The 19,186-nt window shown below is 35.1% G+C and overlaps 1 protein-coding gene across 9 annotated transcripts in view; it reads left to right on the forward strand.

Moving 5' to 3' along the window:
• The first annotated feature begins 1,932 nt into the window (after positions 1–1,932).
• Hipk (Homeodomain interacting protein kinase) overlaps positions 1,933–19,186 on the forward strand; it is a 116,174-nt gene continuing 98,920 nt past the window's right edge. For 5 of the 9 annotated variants that reach the window (XR_016317762.1, XM_089711436.1, XM_089711440.1 and 2 more), the window contains exons 1-2: positions 1,933–2,393; positions 10,194–10,379. Coding sequence is in view for 8 of the 9 variants with exons in the window: in XM_089711436.1 (XP_089567562.1) it covers positions 10,200–10,379 (180 nt within the window). In the remaining variant the exon portion in view is untranslated. The remainder of the gene's footprint in view (positions 2,394–10,193; positions 10,380–19,186) is intronic. The other 4 variants (XM_089711438.1, XM_089711437.1, XM_089711439.1 and 1 more) reach the window with 4 other exon arrangements.

Consider the following 19,186-nt stretch of genomic DNA (forward strand, 5'->3'; position numbering starts at 1 on the left):
TCTGTGTGCTCTATAAAAATAGAATCGAAAACTCATAGATGCTGGTCTGTAAAGTCTGTAGGTAGAGGCCACACTAATACCCATTACGTACCCATTACCCACCGCCTACAACATTACTTAATAAACGTTATTAAATCGCTATAAGCGTTTAACTTGTTACATGAAGACACAAACGGAACCACCCCGTACCATTCTCAGGCTTCGCTGGAATTATGTACGCATTTCCTTTTCAACCTATTTATAACTTGCAAGATCGAGAAATGTTACCTTATTACACAAATCTAGGTATTTTATATTTATTTATTTATATTAATAAAACTACGACATGTCAATTCTATACTATGATCTTTTATTGAAAATTAAATATAAATTTAAAACAGTTCAAGTTATCATCAAAAGTAACAAGTTGTTATTGCAAAAAAAAAATAGGCCATACTGCCCTTGAATTTTTTATGGTTCCTTTCTAAAATACTTTTTTTTATACAATTACTGTTTAATATATGAACCCTAAATGTTTTTTTAGATAGATAGTACATTTCAATTGGAATATAAGTCATTTCGTGTATAAATGATAAACGACTAATAACTTTCCGTCTGACCTACAGACAAATGCTTTAAAAATAGGTCTACTGCCCATCACATCCTGTTTAAATAACCGAGTTATATGTAAATATCCATAAAAGTACTATAATTCGATGGTTATTTATTGTGACCGCTGCCCTTTTGTCGTTCAGCGGAAGGATGACAACGCATCGTCGCACGCGCAACCAACCGTGGTCACTAGACGCATTGAAATTTGAAAATCGAAATTGAATACGTAATTAGATGTTCCTAATTTGAATTGGGTTTTATAGATATAGTTAACTAGTACATTCGTTTATTTTTATGATGTGTAAATTTTGGTTATAAAATAATGCACAGAGTAAGTTGTAATGTACCAAAATAGACGGTAATATTATTGTGGTATCACTATGTAAAGTAAAGGAATAAAAACATACCAATTGTTTTATGATTTCAATAAAAAAAAAAATAGGTTACATCAATTCTATTTTAAAAATATTAGCTATGTAACTTTATAAGACTAGAAAAATAATTGTACTTACTTTGATCTTCGTTATTAAAACCATGGGTGAGTAGAGACCAAACACAAGTAATAAATATGCTTAAAAATAAATAATTAACTACAAACATATCGTCAAATAGAAGCGTGTATCAAAGTAAAATAGATTCATTGTTTAAAATCGCAGACATTGTAAAGTTCAATCCCAATATTCATATATTTTCTCAAATTATCACCATTTAAATTAATTTAATTTATATTATTAAAAATATCACAATTTTGCCTCAGACAATAATCTATAACGTTATCGTTCAACCACACAGTGGATTTGTACCTTTTATTGAATTGTTTTTCTGTTGCTTAGCAACATATTTAAAATACCCGCGCAAACACGGGCTTTCATTCACCAATCACAACTCCGAATGCTTCCACAGATAAGTCATCATTGCGACGCCCACTTCACAGATAATCAATACATGTAATAATAAATAATTATTAAATATTGGGATATTTAAGTTATATAATTCGCATGTCATTACATGCCGTTTTATATTATGCACTGACAAAATTAAAAGTGAAGTTTAACAAAATGAAGATTCACGATTCAAAAATTGTATCAAAGAAAACTTATGAAGAAAATTAAATAAATTTATTGTCTATGGATTCGAAATGGAAAAATATTTGATTTGTATTGATATTTTTCAAAATAATTGACAAGTTTATTAGAAAATTTAATGAACTTGTGATGAATTAGATTTTTAATTATTAAACTAGTTTTTTAATACAGTTTTATAATGTTTATGTCATTAGTGCAAAATGAAGATATTTATGGCAACACTGAACGTTATGTCGCTACTCGCTGGTCCGCCATTCGAATTTTGTTCAAGCGCCATTCGTGTGAGTTCGTCGTTTCCGTTCGACGGACTTTGTTGCGACGTGTACGGGTGTGTGCGAAAGTATGAAGTGAAATCGTACCTAAAAGTGTGTGAAATGTTTAGTGCTAGTTTTACTGTGCTTTGAATTCAAAATGAGTGCGAATGGATAATCTTTTTTCCATCTTTCGATCAACAAAACTGTACGCTCGCAGTACACGTAACATTCATATGAACTGTTTCAAAATGGCTGTGTTTTGAAGGACCCTTTGTCCGCTTTCGTGTGCTTCTCCAGCATGATAGTGGGATCATACAGACAAAGAATTATCTCTGAAAGGTGAGGAAACTATCTGACTGCAATTTCAAGTGAAAAAATTGTGTGGAAAATAACTGGTTCTCACGGAATCGCGGCGTCGTTTATTGCTTTCTACTGAGCGATATCAACCGCTCACTGGCTACGTGTGAGTTTCTTGAAAACATTCTATATATTTTCTCACTATTTAAACTTAATATTGCTTCATTTTAACGTTAAATGTTGAATTATGCATAATTCCTTATCTATTTTCATCACATGCTACAACAAATCATATGTTTCACTTTGTAGTCTATGATAAACGTAAATAAATAACCCAGTTTATTTTTAATCTTATTGGAATTTATATTTAGTTTTAACAGCTCCCGTTTTGCTTTTATTTAGTGTGACTGTTTTTATTATGTAACTTCGTATGTTTTATTATAACGATAATCATATATTTTATGCTTTGAAAATATCTACTAAAATTGATACGAGTTTTTAAATTTAAACAGCTGTTCCAGATTTACGTTATACCTACATATCATATGTCTGATATCGATTTCAGCTACCGCAATCTTACGTACCGACGGAATTTATAATAGTTACAAATATAATATGCTTTTATTTTAATATTTGTTTTATATTTGTTTTACAATCAAGAATTTTTATTGTCATTCGCTACTTGGGTATTATTTCTATAAAGTATCATCAGTTTCCCAGATCATCTTGAAATTTGTTTGTATGAAAATTATCTCTAGCACTAAATACTTTTGAGCGTAATTAAATGTAGATAAAATCCTACATTCTTTAGATAGATAAGGTTTTATTTACCTAATATGCTTTAATTTGTTGCGTCAAGGTAATTGAATATAGAAAACCCAATAATATAATATAAAAATATGCAAACTTCTCAACACCTTTTCACATTATACCTATATGAAGTTGCAGCTAACAGCCAATGCCAATTTATAAATTATCGGAATGATAAAGTTTAATATAACAACAGTATACTAATAATAATCAGCATCCGAGTGTATTAATGAATTGGGTGATTTAACCAGTTGGCTGTAAGAAATATATAATTACTGTTTGTTAAAACACTATTGAACTTTCACCTTATCTTTTTTTAAATTGCTTACAAGTTTAAAAAAATCTTCATTTATGATATTTTGAATTAAGTTATGGAATTTGACTTATTCGTATGTACTTGTTATACAAAATCAAATCATTAAGGTACATTTTGGAAATATTACTTTTTTAAGCTAGTTGTTGTGAAATAAATAATTTTTTTGTAACCAAGTTGGCATGGCCTTGCCAGTGTTCAACAATTTAGCAAATGGCAAATCAAAAGACAATGTATCTTATTCAGCCAGATTCTGCTTCTAATAATAATTTATTAAAAAATTTTGTATTGAAATAAATTATCTGCTAATGAAACTAGAGAAAATCGAAGCCCGATTTCCCCAGAACCAATCGGCCGATAGAATCGTCAAGTGTTGCGACACCGTGCGTGCGCGCAGATACAATGGTAGGCCGTTATGCGTTCGCTGTAACGGTGCCTGTGACATTTCGCTGGGGCCGAGACTCGGCACGACCTTAGCGAAGATCTCGTAGTACCGACACCTTTGTCTGGAAAATAGATTAGACCGTGGAGTGTAGTGCTGCAGGGCAATTATAAGTGGGTGATTTTCAATTTGTGGGCTTTTAGGCGGTTTCCTAGTTAAATCGCGCGCCAGGGTATTTATAGTTAATAGCGTAAACAGAATTGCATGGGCATCAAAATCTTGCTAAATACCAAAATCTTTGCAAAATACATAAAACTGCCTCTATACACAAACTTTTTACGCAAAATAAAACTCCCGTGTGCCACGCCCACGCCACAAGAATACAAGTATAGGATAGGATCTAAATTCTAATGAAAAATTGTTGTTGCTAACTGTAAATGTATTCCATCGCCACGAAAGTACGTTCATACGCAATACAATTGTACTAATCGAGTCATTTAGTCATACAACGAAACATGTAAAAATGTTAAAATTGTACAAACGTCTCGACTGACGTAACGATACACAAACATAATTTGAAGGTCCACTTTAATGGTGTTGCATGTCAAGTGCCATTAGCTGAAATGTCCATTCTCGAACTTTCTCCACTCATTCAGCAAGCTCGTGATGTTAATTGACCGGCTCTAGATAAGGTATCTGCTGGGTAACCTGCGCCTGTAGCTGTCGTGCGCCGTGTCACCCACGCGGTTAGAAAGTCGATAGCCGTGATAGTGGTGGGCTTCTGAAACAACTAAGCGGGCTTCAATGAGTGTACGCTTAAATAATGTAGGGTAGGGTAGCGTATGGTATCGTTGATGTGATCTCTCTTTTTCCGGACGCTGGATGACGGCTGTCATGTATAACTTTTTTGACACGCCTTTTTTTACGGGGGCTGGTCGACTGTCGTCATGTGAAATTTATAACGAAAAAAATAACAGATATGCAGCCATATGCCACAATTATGTATTTGGTTGTAGTAATAATTAATTTCGCGTCTAAAATAGGTAGTTTCACTAAAACCACCTAAAACTATGTACTATAAGTACCTTATCTATTGTAGGTATGTACATTGTTTTACTGAATTTAGTAAGCTTCTGCAAGGAATGAATACCTCTTAAAATGTACTTGATCAAAGTAAGCGCTGCTACATTGCATTCCGTAAGCCTCTTCCCAATAAATATCTTCTCTCGTTTCGAATCAAACAAATTAGTTTCAAACTGCACGTAGTAAAGCGTTTGTTGGTGTTTATTTTATGCAAATTAAAGTCTAGTCATGATTCATGGTATTGGTAGACAAAATATATACCTATACGTATATGTGTGCATGTAACGTGTAGTCAACAAACCACGGACATGTATCAAGATAGACTAAGCGAGTGTATGTACTTCCCGTGTCCAAACTAAGATTATGAAACTTACTTGACGCTGGCCTACACTCAGTCCGCGCTTGCAGTTCGCCAAGGAAAGACATGAAGCTGAATAAAGTAAAATGCCGAATTACGCCGTTATAAACTGTAGAAACTCCACAGCTGTGAGTGGCCGAGTTAGCAGAGATGTTTCCTTCCACCGGTAAGTAATTTTCTAATCAGAATATGCACTATTTATTTTAAAATCAAATAAAGAATATCTGTGGAAAACGATCGTGACAAACACGGATACCAAATCATACGAAATGATTCGGAATACATTGCGGCTTTTACTTGGCACGGTAAAGATCGAGTCGTATGATAACAAGCAATGAATAGCGTCTTCTCATTTTTCTGTTCTCATTTTTCTGTCCAATTTTGTGGTTAGTGATGTTCATTTGATGCAACAGTTCTCGATTCTAATCGATTTTATAATCGAACAGAAAAATGATAATTTGAAGGAGCAATTTTTCAGAAAAAAAGGCATAGATTTTTTTTGTCATTTAATACGACTTGACCTAGAACTTTTAAGTATTTTAATACAAAGGTACTAAAAATAAATATTATGACATGGACGCCATTAGTTAAAGTGTCATCTTGGGAGTTTTTTAACCCGGCGTCATTGAGGTTGGGTCAAAATGACCCGGCTTGTTTATAATTTACAATATCTTTGTAATTACGTGCACGATTGTGCTGTTCTTTGTAGTAGCTGGAGCTAATAATGTACATTAAACATTTTGGAAGTGAAATCCTTTCGACGTCGAGTGTACTGGGAGCTACACGCGTGTATTTTCGAAAAAGGTAAATATGACCCATCCTCACAATTGATGTAACAATTTCGTGCCATGGCTAAGTTATCGATTTTTACTGTTATGTAGGATTTCTTGGTGTCTGCAAACATTTTTTTTTGCTTGTTTCTGTGAATTTAATGTTTTTGTTTGTCTAACAGGTACTTATTATAAAATAGGTACTATAAACGGATATCATAGAAAATATCACGTATCATGGCGGGTTTAGACTCTATTTGACTCAGACTTACCTTATTATGATGATGAAGTAGAAGAAGAGGATCATTTTAGAGTCCGGAGTGTGTTTCAAGCGGAGAATAGAGAAAACCCGAATTCAATACCTTTTACAATAAAGCTAAATATGGGGTTGACGTCCCTGATGAACTTTGCGCCTCATATGATATGAGTCGTAACTCCAAAAGGTGGCCCCTGACAATTTTTTTGCCATGTTCGACACATAGGAATTAATGCGCTTATAATACATCGCATAAATAAAAACAAACCAAACGATAAGCGACGTAATTTTTTGAAAAACTTAGGTCTTGCTCTGGTCTTAGAACATTTGAAAATTCGCCAGGAATTGATCGATAGCAATGACAAATGGGTAAAAGAATCAGAGAATTTATTGGTGGATCATCAGAGGAGCCACCTGCAAAATATGTTAAGTGTGTCCGGAAATAAAAATAGTAAAACAAAACATTTTTGTCAAGCTTGCCCCAAATTTATTTGTCCTGAACGCATCATGGCTTTCTGTATTGATTTCATTTACAATGAAGATTCTAATTATCTTTGTTAAAGTTTTTTTCTAATATATATTAGACTTAAGTTTATAAAAATACTATTTGTAACCAAAACTACTGGTTATTAGCGTAGTAATGACATGAAAACGTAAGAGGTCTATATTTTGTTCCTATTTTTATGAGTTTATGTCAAAGTTGATTAAAGTGAATAAAACGTTGGTTAATTATTATTTTTATTTTATATTATCAAAACCAGAATACCTATAACCTATAATAATAACACAGAATACTAATTTTCTTAAAAAGTTTAAAAATAACAACTATAAAATATATGGGTAATATTGACCCACCTCAACGTTCGCGTATCTGTTTTCTACCACAATGACGCCGGGTTAAGAAAACTCCTTATTGCTTAGACTATGTTTGTTTTTTCAGTTTTCCAAGTAACCCGAACATAAAAGAAAAATGGATTGATGCAACGGGACATAAAGATTGATTGATTGACAGTTTCATTACTTTCTTTCGATGGCCTCTCTAGTACGTAGTACACGGTAACGCAATGGGCATATGTAAGAAAAAGCTAAAACACATTAGTTTACTTGTTAGAATATTAAAAGGTTTATAAATTTATTTTATCATTCCTCTGTCTATGGTAATTATCATTTTTCTGTCTTGAATCGATTAAGTAATCGATTACGATTCATTTATTTAATTACCTCTTAGACATAGATCTAGTTTGATCTGATTTCTTTCGATTTACTTCGATGGGATAGGACGATACTAGAATCGCCGCGCGAGTGGCGTCATAATCGATTTAGCGTAAAATGAAATTACCATCACTAAAAAGCGCTCGTGACGTCATAACGCGTCAAGGTCAGTACAAAAAATATGACACGCTTGGTTTTCATACAGATCGCGGTACTTGCGTAGTCTATCTATGTCTGTGCAACAAACACATGGCTACCGGTCGGCATATGTAATACGTAATCGCGTTTATTTGCGTGCGTCACAGAAGGTTCTTGTTAAAGTATTCAGTTCTTCGAATTCCCTTTTTATAACTTGATGTTCTCGTGATAGATCTATGATTTTTCAGAATTGCAATTTCTTTAATGCCGGCACTCCTTTGAAAAAAGGGGCTAGTATATCGTAATGTGGTAATGCGATTAAAAGAATGATACAATTGCAATTAATAAATGTACAACTAAGCATGAGCTTAACTGTACTGTAAAATAATGTGTTTATATGAATAAACACACTATTTTACAGTTCAAGTCGTTAGCATGAGGTTGTTTACGACTTGAACTGTAAACTTCATAATATTAGTACTAATTTTTTTGTGGTATTTTTTGGTGGATATTGTTGTAGTATTAAGGTATTGATAACAGCTAGTGTTGCCGAACTATCGATAGTTTGACTATCGATAGTTGACCTTGAAAATAAGTCAGAATATCGATAGCACTATCGATAGTATCGATATTATCGATACTATCGATACTATCGATATCGTTAATCATGGAATACTATTGATGAACTGCAATAGTATCGATAAAATCGATAGTATTGATTGCCAATAGTTGCTATACTATCGATACTGTCGATAGTATCGATACTATTGCTACTGAATATTGCAACTACAATCGATACTATCGATAGTACTGATACTATCGATAGTTTTGAGCTATCGATAGTAGTAAATTGTGCAATAGTATTGTTCAAGATTTCTTGGTATAATGGGTCAGTCAATGGGCTTATTGGATTACGAATTAACGAACTAAAAAAAATGGATTGTACAAAGCGCCAATAGATAACTTGAAAAGTATTATAACCAAACATCTAGTTCTCTGTCATCCACTATAATATTATTGATAAAGCAATACTATCGAGAAAAAGGTCACTATCGATGGGACGATATTATCGATAGTATCGACACTATCGATAGTATCGATAGTTCGTTCGATATTGAGCTTCGATAGTATCGACACTATCGATAGTATCGATAGTTCGTTCGATATTGAGCTTCGATAGTATCGATACTATCGATGGTATTGCTATGTGTCGATAGTATTTACGCTTATAGGACTATCGATACTATCGATAGTATCGACACTATCGATAGTATCGATAGTGCTATCGATACTATTGCTTTTCCCCAACTATCGATAGTTAATCGATAGACTATCGATAGTGGACTATCGAGCGGCAACACTAATAACAGCCGATATGCTTCGATATTACGAGATTTGTATTTTCCCGCATATTGAAGATGTAATCTCCAAATTTAAAAAAATTCCGATGAATATGTTTCCTTGCGATACAAGTACATAATAACACGTCGATACGAACGTAACGTGCAAGATAAATATTTGTTGCAGTTTATTCTCGCCATCATTTACGCTATCAACAATAGGTACATAACAATTCGAGGAAAAGAGATAAGTTTGAATGGTTAATGGCTGCCGCTGGCGAATGGAACTCGCTTTTTATGATGCTTTTTACAAAATTACGAAGATGGTGGAAGCTCGAAAAATATTAAAATTGCTCGACGCGGACGTCTTATTGCGTGTCGTTAATTCAGGGCGCGGTTTAGGGCGATGATTCATGGACTACTCGATTGTTGAACAGGTATAATCTCGATTTCAGTCATTATAACAACAGCGGTAATTGTTTAATTGGCGATGGTTTATTTCACATGCCAGTTACTGTGATGTATGGTTACGGTTACGACTTACGGCTCACTATTGATTCATTTCATATTTTATAGATAAATATTAAATATACTGTAAGGACCGTTTTTTGTTATTTTTATTTTATTTATATAATCTAAGTAAAACCACATGAATTTATCACATCTGTAGATATAAAAATATTCTGGCAATGTATGCTTCTATAACAATATGTACATGCGTTTTGTCTAAACTCTAAACAAATAGGTTCATAAACAACTATCCACCAAGGCCTTGTCTGTTAGCAACTGTCGGTGATTTACCGACGGAGTTGCGAACACTTGTATATAATGGTGAAGATGTAAAGATATTTTGTTGAATGTACAGCATAACAGTGTTAAACATCTCAGGATGAAAAAGCTTGAATATTATAATACTGAATGTCCGATCATAGGCAACAACTTCTAGATAAAAAATGTTCTTGTATACCTAGTAGGTGTCTTGTGTGGGTTTAAATAGGCTTAATATAAATGTATTAGTACATATATACCTGTATATATAACTATCAATTAGGAATGATCGATCCCATTTAACTCGTAACATTCAATTAAAAGCATATTGATCTAACTTAATAGAATTTAATAAATATTCCTATCAAAAATTCATAACAACATGTATTGTTCTCTATACATACCTACTTAACATATTTTTTTTCTCTCTATACCTATATAACGTCTTTTTGTTATCCAAAATCACAAACGTCCCCACATTTTACCTCTCAAATGTCGCCATATACACGAGTATAGAACGTGTGTGTTTCCACCAGCAGGGAATGCATGTCATGTACCCGGAGCAGTCACAGCATTGCAACGGTCAGGCACACAGCGCGCAGTCAGTGTACACGCCAGCGCCGGCAGCGTCGCCGGCCCGCCAGCCAGCTAAGAAGCGCCGCGTGCTGAGCCCAGCCGGCCCGCTCGCTAGCCACGCGCTACCGGACGATTCGCTTTTTAAGGTCAGCTTTATATAGTCACTAGCTGCTAGCTAGCCCAGCAAACGTAGTACTGCCTTACTCTTATCACTTAGGGGTATGAAAAATAGATGCACACAAAATTTCATGAGAATCGGTCAAACCGTTTCGGAGGAGTCTAACTATAAACACAGCAATACGTTATTTTATATGTATTTATTAGAAGATTTTGCATAATAGGTATATGTGATCGTTGATGATCAGAAGTAAGTTTTCAATTATAAATAGTCTTTTTTATTAGCTACTGAGAAATACAAATACATATGTTATACTGTAGTATTTATATTTATGAAATGATCATAATATGAATATTCTGAAGAGTTAATTTCATTGGTCAAAGTGAAATATACGATAACGTATTACGTATTTCACGTGGGCTATGGCCTATGGCGGCCATTTGCAGGCACATGTTTGGTACATTAGTTATATTTTGTTTCATAATATTGGAAGCCATTACTCAAAGCCTTAATATCATTTGTAATATCGAATTAGATCTACGATATAACGTGCATTTCACGTTATTGTACGATAAATAATTCTCTGTCAAAATAGAATTATATTTTTCACTGTGTTCTTTCGACTTCTGATTTCGCAACATAATTAGCCTCTAAGGATCTATCTTTATGTATGAATATAGATAGAAATTCCTTTGAGCAGTTCGTGTGTGACAACGCAACAGACAAAGTTACCTTCACATTTATTATATGACACAAATAACATTGAAATAAATGCCGACATATCACAATGATAAAATATAAAGGTGTGATTAGTTTGTCTGCGGTTCGAAGTAATTGTGATACGGGCTTTGAATTGTTTTTATTATTAACGATTTTATTTGTAACAGCTGCGCTTTAAGTGAAACAATTGTGAAGGTCAGTGCATACGGACGATTCGATAAACTGGAGCTATTAAAACTTTAATAAATAAAAATATTTTATGATTGTTTCACGGCGATTGGAAATGTCAAGTTGTTTGATGAGTAATCGAATTCTTGTTTTAAAGTGGTTATCTATGAGGTGTTTAATTAATGATCGATATATCGAGAAGTTTCCAAATTTTAAGAAAAAAGGTTTGGAATGAATAAGCGATTCATATACCTACTCGAAGCGAATTCTTGTGGAAATTAAAGCATATGCTACGCATTTGATATAGTATCAGCTAGTCCCCAAAAGGTTTACCATTCAGTTTCATAAACGTTCTCTCTACAATACACAGAGACGACAGCATCGTAAACTGCAATACAGTTATCAACTGCCAAACGATAACGGTCGCTCGCCGGCGTGACCTCTCCTCGTACAAACGTCCGGATGAACGGCCAGCGTCTCAATTGACGTCCGTCCTCTGAACACTGAGTACTGACATAGTATAAAGAAAGAAGCAGGCCGACTCCCAGCGTTTAAGCCTACGGTACCAAATCTCCCGAGGCGCAGGGTTGTCACTTGTCACATTGATATTTTAAATAATTGTACATATAAACAAACACTAATCGCTCACAGCAATGACGAGAACGGTCCATGAGAAGGAACCTAGCGGCGTTGTGTGCGTGCGTGCGTGCATGAACGGGGGCGTGGCCTAGCGCTTCGCGTACGTACTACGCCTAGCGCCGTTTGTATGTACGCGAAGCGCTTAGGTACACCTTTGTTGGAAGATAACTTGCTTCTCTCTATACTATGGTACTGAGCACTCCGTAAATGGGTTTCCAGGCCTCCTCCTCCGGCTAATTGGATATAATCGTTGTACGTCCTCGCGATTGGACGCGGTCAACACTGTCTCCGGTGTGCTGGAAATATGGACAATTGAATCTTGCCGGATCTTGGAAATCCGAAATGCTTTGTTTGGTGTAGACTTGTTGTTGTGTATAGAAATAGGAATTAATCTGTAATGGTAAAGATTTATAAAGTACAGTTCGGAGATAGGAGTGCAATATTAGCCGCTTTTTTCTATGCTATGTTACTCTTTAAAGCTCTCTCTGTCCCTTAACAGATAAGCAATGAGAAAAGAAATCGCTTAACAAATTGAATCTTGTCATCTTATTACATTCTGATTTCTGACAGATGCCCAATCTTTGAAGATAATTTATAGATTTATATAGGTATGAAGTTTCAACAATGGCAATTTTAATGCAGTAAGAAAATAGTAAACCAAGAGGTTTACTTGACAATAGATTGTTGCGAATGAATAGAAATTAAAATTATATTGATGGAAAAATTTAAGATCTAGAAGAGGGATCAAGCGAGATAACACAGGCCTCTAAATGGTTTCAAAACACTATTGTTTATTTTCATTGTTTATACTATAATGCAATATCTAGAAAAAAATCAGTTTAAATTCTATTTTAGGAGGACTGTTTGCAATTTTCAATCACAAGTCATTGTAATTAAACCAATAAAATGACAAATATCCCACACATTGCGAATGGATCTCTGATCATGAATGAAAATTAATTTTTCTTAAATCAATTTGCAGGTGATGTCGCGTGACATTGCACGTATGAATAAACATAGTAGAAAATATTAAATTGCCCAGTACCATAATGATTTCATACTACATAGATACAAGCTTCAGATTGTTAAGTATACTAATTGTAAAATTATCTCTAAACTAATATTAGGTGATACCGTAGAATAAAGAGTTTAAGATTATAATCTTGATATCGGCTTATATAATTGTCTTGTTATTCAATTATAAGTAGGTAAAAGCTAATTCCTAGATATCAAATTTAAAATTACTAAGATGATAAACACCTCACAAAAAACATTCTCGTAAAACGTAGCTAGATAGAAATATATCCGCGAATATCAGAAGAATGCTTCAACATTTTTCAGCAATCGAATTTAGCAAGCGGTTGCATCTGTCGATCGTTGTTGTACCGTTACTACCATCTGGGCCAGTTTGGAAAGTATCGCCGGGTTTTGTTACACGACGCTCCGAATTCTACTGCAATCCTTTATTGTTCTTAACTACCGGGTGTCAGGTTGCGGCCCATTGTTTGAAGACTTCGATATGTGGTATATGCTGCTAGATGTTGAATGTTGTGCTGAATGATGTATGGGAATTATCGGTGAATGCTAATTATGTTAATGTTAATTACTTTAAAATATGATCGATGATATTATTATGCATAAATTTATCCTGTCCATTGTTCAATATTTTGTTGAGTAAATAAAATTGACAAAAACTATATTTCAGTTGCAAGAATTAGGTACACTAGTTAATATTGTACTTACTACCTACTTAGTAACATATAAGCCACATATCATTATGTATTCTGAAGGATACATAAAAATGGAATAGTTTACAAATTGGATCGTAAATCAATATCGACTTTTTATATTTAATACGTGCAAGTGGCGTAAACGAGAACATTGCAAATACTTGCGAAAAAGCAACTCGCAAGAAAGCAGGCGAGTGGCAACAAGCGTACAGTGCAAGATTTGTGCAACGCTGCAACCCGATCAGCGGCCTGCTTGTGGCGTTTCGCTGCGCATGCAGAGTGGCTATCACATTGTCACATTTCCCAATCCAAAGCGAGATGGAATACAAACAGTTTGCGTAAGCGTCACGTGCGGCGGGAGCCCGCGCCGCGTGACGGGATAACGTGACGACTTTGGGAAATTTACTCGACAAACAACGGCCCAATCCACTCCGTTCTTCACCGCGGCCGAGCAAGGTCGTATGAGATTTAAAATCATGAATACCCGCCGGCATGAATAAATGTATTCGATTAAATTTCGCGCTCCAACGACAAATATAATCCCCGGGATCCGATCACCAGGAAACAGATATATTTGAATGCTGGCGTCATTGATGTTTTTGTTACACGCTGCGTAGTCGCGACGAATGGTATGTTTTTCATCCAAAAAATAGGTGACTCTAAATTATAGCGAGTATTATAACGATGTTATAAACGTGTCGCGTTGTCCTCCATCGCGATTTGTGTTCTATGCCTTCAGCTTTAGGTGCAGTTTACGTTGGTGTCCGACGTGACGCAACGTTGTTTACGCCCAGTAAAGTGGCAACGTATAGATGTGATATGCACGTAGCGGAGGCGCTCTTGTGCCAAATTTGGCTCCACTTAGATGGTTAGCAAGAACTACATTGACACGTCTTATTTTTTAAAAAGAAGTTTCCATATACATTTTCTTCGCGTTCTAAACGTATATATAAAACCCGACAACGGCTGGTTAATGGGGTCGTGACGTTGTGCAATTATAAGCCGTATGTAGGTTGGCTTTCTTTGTAATTGCCGATGTTACGTCTAGATGAAATTGCGAGTTGCGCAAGACTATAACTTATATTCTTGCTATAAAAATATATCCAATAACTACATTGTTAGCTGTTTGCTATGACGACTTGTTTCTATCCGAATTTTTCATGTGAACCCATCATGAATTAACACGACCTATATGGAATGTGAGCAATTATTAATTTAGGTTGTAGTAGCAATTGTAGGACTCCGAACTAGTCACTATACTACTGTACTTTAACCATCATTACACATGAAACGATAATTGTTTGTGTTGAAGTTTGAACCTAATTATTGTAATATAACATTTTATCGTCTTTTACGTGAACCTTGACATAAAAGTAAATTGATCATTATTTACGCCATTTTTTGGAGAATTGTTCCAATTGCTGTCTCAGTGAAGCATTAATTGACGAAGGACAGTCTCGCCTGAGTCGTGTCGTGTCAGATTGTGACAATTACGATGTTATAAGACGTTTTTATGTGAAATATTTAACATTGATCCAAAAAAGGGAAGTGATCAAAAATATATTTTTGACCCTTTCGAAGGTGACACTCAAGACCATAATACGTGTTTTAAATATTATAGCGAGTGTTTTCAGCCTTGATTTAACAAAATGATTACAATATATTTAACCCATAATTATGTTAAATTATTGTCCTTATATTTACTATTTACTTCATTGTTAATACTATAACTATGGAAAGACGCCAAATGTCGAAAGTAGCGAAATAATGGAGCCTAATACTGACTGTTATAATATATTTTGAATGAGTTTTATTGTCACAGATACATATTTTACTGTGTGTTGCTTTTAAGAAGTTCAGTTTCAATGTAAGAACCGCGCGTGCTCAGGTTGCAACCTCGTCCAGATTTGTACCAGGATAGCAGGGCATTCCGTCGGTGTACTTCACGTGCACATATTTAGGCGTGCCATAATTTCGCATCGTATGCAATGAAGATTTCGTGATGCGCAAATTGGCAACAGCGGACCATGCAGGTCAGTCACCCTGCTCCCTGCCGCCCGCGCATCAAGTTACGTAATCGCGCTGTTGCCACACTGACAATGCCAAACTCCTCGCTGTGTATTAGCGCCTGGTACCTCATTCTACGAATTTTCAGGTTCTATTGTATGGCTTCTGTCATTCGAGGTGATTTTTTTCCTTATTCGCACCAAGTTTTTGAGTTGTATTTGGCACTATATTCGAATCTACAGAATGATGAACATTGTATGTGCCAACTTATAATTTACAAATGACTAGAATATAGGGATGTACGAACCTACATATATGAGGTTTGTAATTGAGCTTAAACGGTTCGCGGTAAAGTTTTAAATAATTGATTCAGTTGGAGCCGTGTAGTTGATAGTTAATTTTTGATGCTCTCAGCTGAGTAACGAACGTGCGTACTGAAATTTTAATTGATTACAGTATTTCCATGTCATATAAAGCAGAGACTTTATCATTCGAAAGTTTTGTTGAGGAATTTTTTTCTCCGAGTTGAGGTATAGTGGTGAAGTGGAGTATCTTGAACATCTCGCATTGACGTAACCGCAATATTACCTTGCAGCTAACTAGAACGCGCGCCATTTTCTTGTGTTACCAGTAAGTTGGTGATAAATCGTTTAATCATGGAGCTGAACGTTCTGGCAACGGATTTGTTCAACTTTCCGAACCGGACCGGAGCGTTTCGTACATTTGTCACCGTGATAAATAGTCGTTAACTTTCACTGTTATTCTCCCGGGGACATGTTTTTAAAGAAACGTCTGCCGTTTCAAATTTCATTATTTAACTTTAGGAGAAATAATCACTCGACCCGCCAGCTTGGACTCGAAAAAATGAGATTTCTATGTTTAGTGTAATTCGTGTTGAAACTTTATCGGAAATTGATGAGGGAATTACAATCTTGAACAGCTAAGCGCGATCGTCCGATATCAGAGTCTAGTGGTCCTAGATGAAGATATCGTAGATATAGTAAGGACTGCATAATTTAATACGTGATAAAACTTGATGTGATTCGCCTCGAATGTATTTTGATGGCGTGGTATGATATGGGAATGGACCGAGGTACTTACATTTTATACGGATTCAAAATAATATTAATAAGTAGATTGAACATTATGATTGGTTGATGGTTATTGTTACTTGTTTCCATTCATCCTCAGTATGGACTTAGCTTATACAAAAATATGAAATGCGTGTCAAAGAAATAAACGTACGTACACTTTATATGACGTGCTTATGACTATACTTATGACCCTTTCATATCAAAATGATTCCACATATTATCCACTTTCACTCGTAATGATTCAGATTCTTCGTGAGTAGGTACTTATATTGTTAACGCATGTTTATTATTTAAATAATTATTATCTTCACTCCTTCGGATCTTGTGAAAAATAATATTTTCATTATCCAAAAATATCTCGCATGTTTTTATAACGACAAATTTTAAACACATTCAAAATGTATATCTTTTTGAGTGCACTTGATGTCCCCAATCTTTAAACAAATTTAACTCATATTTACAAATTATAAAATTATTTTTAGAATGAATTATTAAAGTATTTTTCACAAGGCACGAGAAAATCTCTTTCGATGACAACACAAAGAAACGCATTAATACACCCCTTCTTCACCGTATTCTTCTAAATACCTTACATTCGTTACGTTCAAAGGTGACACTCGTGCCTTCAAAGCAGTGTAAGTGAAGCTAATGATATAGTTAGTCAACAATAAGACGGGTATTGTTAACCCGCGCTTGTATGGCGAGGGTCCTTTTAGACATGGGGTGTTGTATACCCCGGGTGACATGTCTAGCTCGCTGCTTGAGACTCGACGTCATTTGATGCTTTCTATGAAATGTGTATAGCTTTAGCTAGCGAGAATTACGTGCGAATTCATGTCTTGACGTAAATTTTTGGTTAAGTAGATGTTGCGTGGTAGAATTTTGTTTTATCAGCTCATTGTTTGGTTTTCTGTGGATTTCACAACGATTCTAAATTGAAATGCCATTATCTTTATATTCTACTCCGATTTCTCACAGGTTTTCCTCAGCACTTAATTTGTACGGTGTACTAGAACCATTGTATTTTGTTAAGCAACTTCGAACGCTGTATGTAGGCTAACCGTATGTTGGCTACGTATTATGTTTAGTAAATTATTGAGATCGATTCGACGCGAGCTACAAACAAGTATGCGTTATTCAGACCACCGGAAAGTTCCTTAATGTTGCCCTGATATTGTAATAACGTGAATTGTTTGCTCAGTCTCCTGATATATTGTTCATACATGCTTCTATTTCTATAAAGTTTGCACAACAATTATGTACCCCCAGAGAAATTATCGTCCATTTAGAAATTAAGTTCTGACGTATCACTATCTAATCATAAATTGTAATCTTAACAAAATTAGTCATGTCTCAAATCTGATTTGCTCTCAGGCATTCCAGAACAATTCTGTGCATTTCTCCTTTGTCAATACAAAGGAGAACGGATCATTTTTAAAAATGATCCGTACTTCTCATAAAGCATTTTAATTGGAGAAAAGTCGCATCTACAGGAACCGTGTGGGTCGGGGCGACATTTCCGGCGTATGTTTTAAACCGGATAATTATTTTTCATGATGGAAAATCCAATTTCTATCTGGAAAGACTACGTACAGCTATCATTTATTGAAAATGTGCAGTGAAGCATTTTATGGAGAGCCTTTCCACGGTATATTCCAGAATTCTTCTTTCAGATTAATTTTTAATGAACCACGTTTAATGAAAGATTGGTATCTATTAAATGTTTATAGCCATAATTTTCCACTAGACGAGACGATACGTTATGATGTATCATCACAATCATTGACAGCAAAACGATTAGCGATTTCTTCGGTATTAGATAAAGTATAATATTATGATGAATGATGATGTATTGCGTAAAGTATTAAAATGTTTTTATATTGTTTTGTTATCAATTTTACATAATCTTTAACTAAATATCGTCTATAATAAGGGGAGTAAATGGATTTCTTAATGGACATCTTTGGGTTAGTCTGGTATATCCTATGAAGATCACCTCTCTTTAAAATGTAAATTGTAAACATTAATGATCTGTGAGGTCTTTTTTGTATTGCAGTAGCATCGTCTACCATACAAAAAGTACAGAAGATAGCATCGCTCGAAATGCATGTCGGCCATTCGTCGGGATGGTCTTCACTGTGTTTTTGCTGAACGCCACGAAACATTGAATCCAAATGTAACCAGTAAATGTTTAATTTATATCGGGCCTCGTGATTTACGTTATCACAAGTTGTCAAGCGTCGAGCTGCCGCTTGCCGGCTCCGTCTCGTTCCAACCTTCACGAGTGCGCCGAGTGTTCATTTGTATTCAGCGTGTCTGTCCGTCCATTGTGCACCGTTCAGTGCTTATCTATTGGGCCGGTGAAAGCATGGTGTCGAATGTGTGGGCGGAGGAAAGTTAGAAGAGCTTATGGGTCGTGGGTGAGTTGGAAACATTCGTGGGCTCGTTTGTTGCGTATTCGTTGAACGTTTATTATT

The sequence above is a fragment of the Colias philodice genome, chromosome 26 (genome assembly GCF_061535455.1).
Source record: "Colias philodice isolate Cphi_HAF_F1 chromosome 26, ilColPhil1 Martin Lab GWU primary, whole genome shotgun sequence".
Lineage (NCBI taxonomy): Eukaryota > Metazoa > Arthropoda > Insecta > Lepidoptera > Pieridae > Colias > Colias philodice.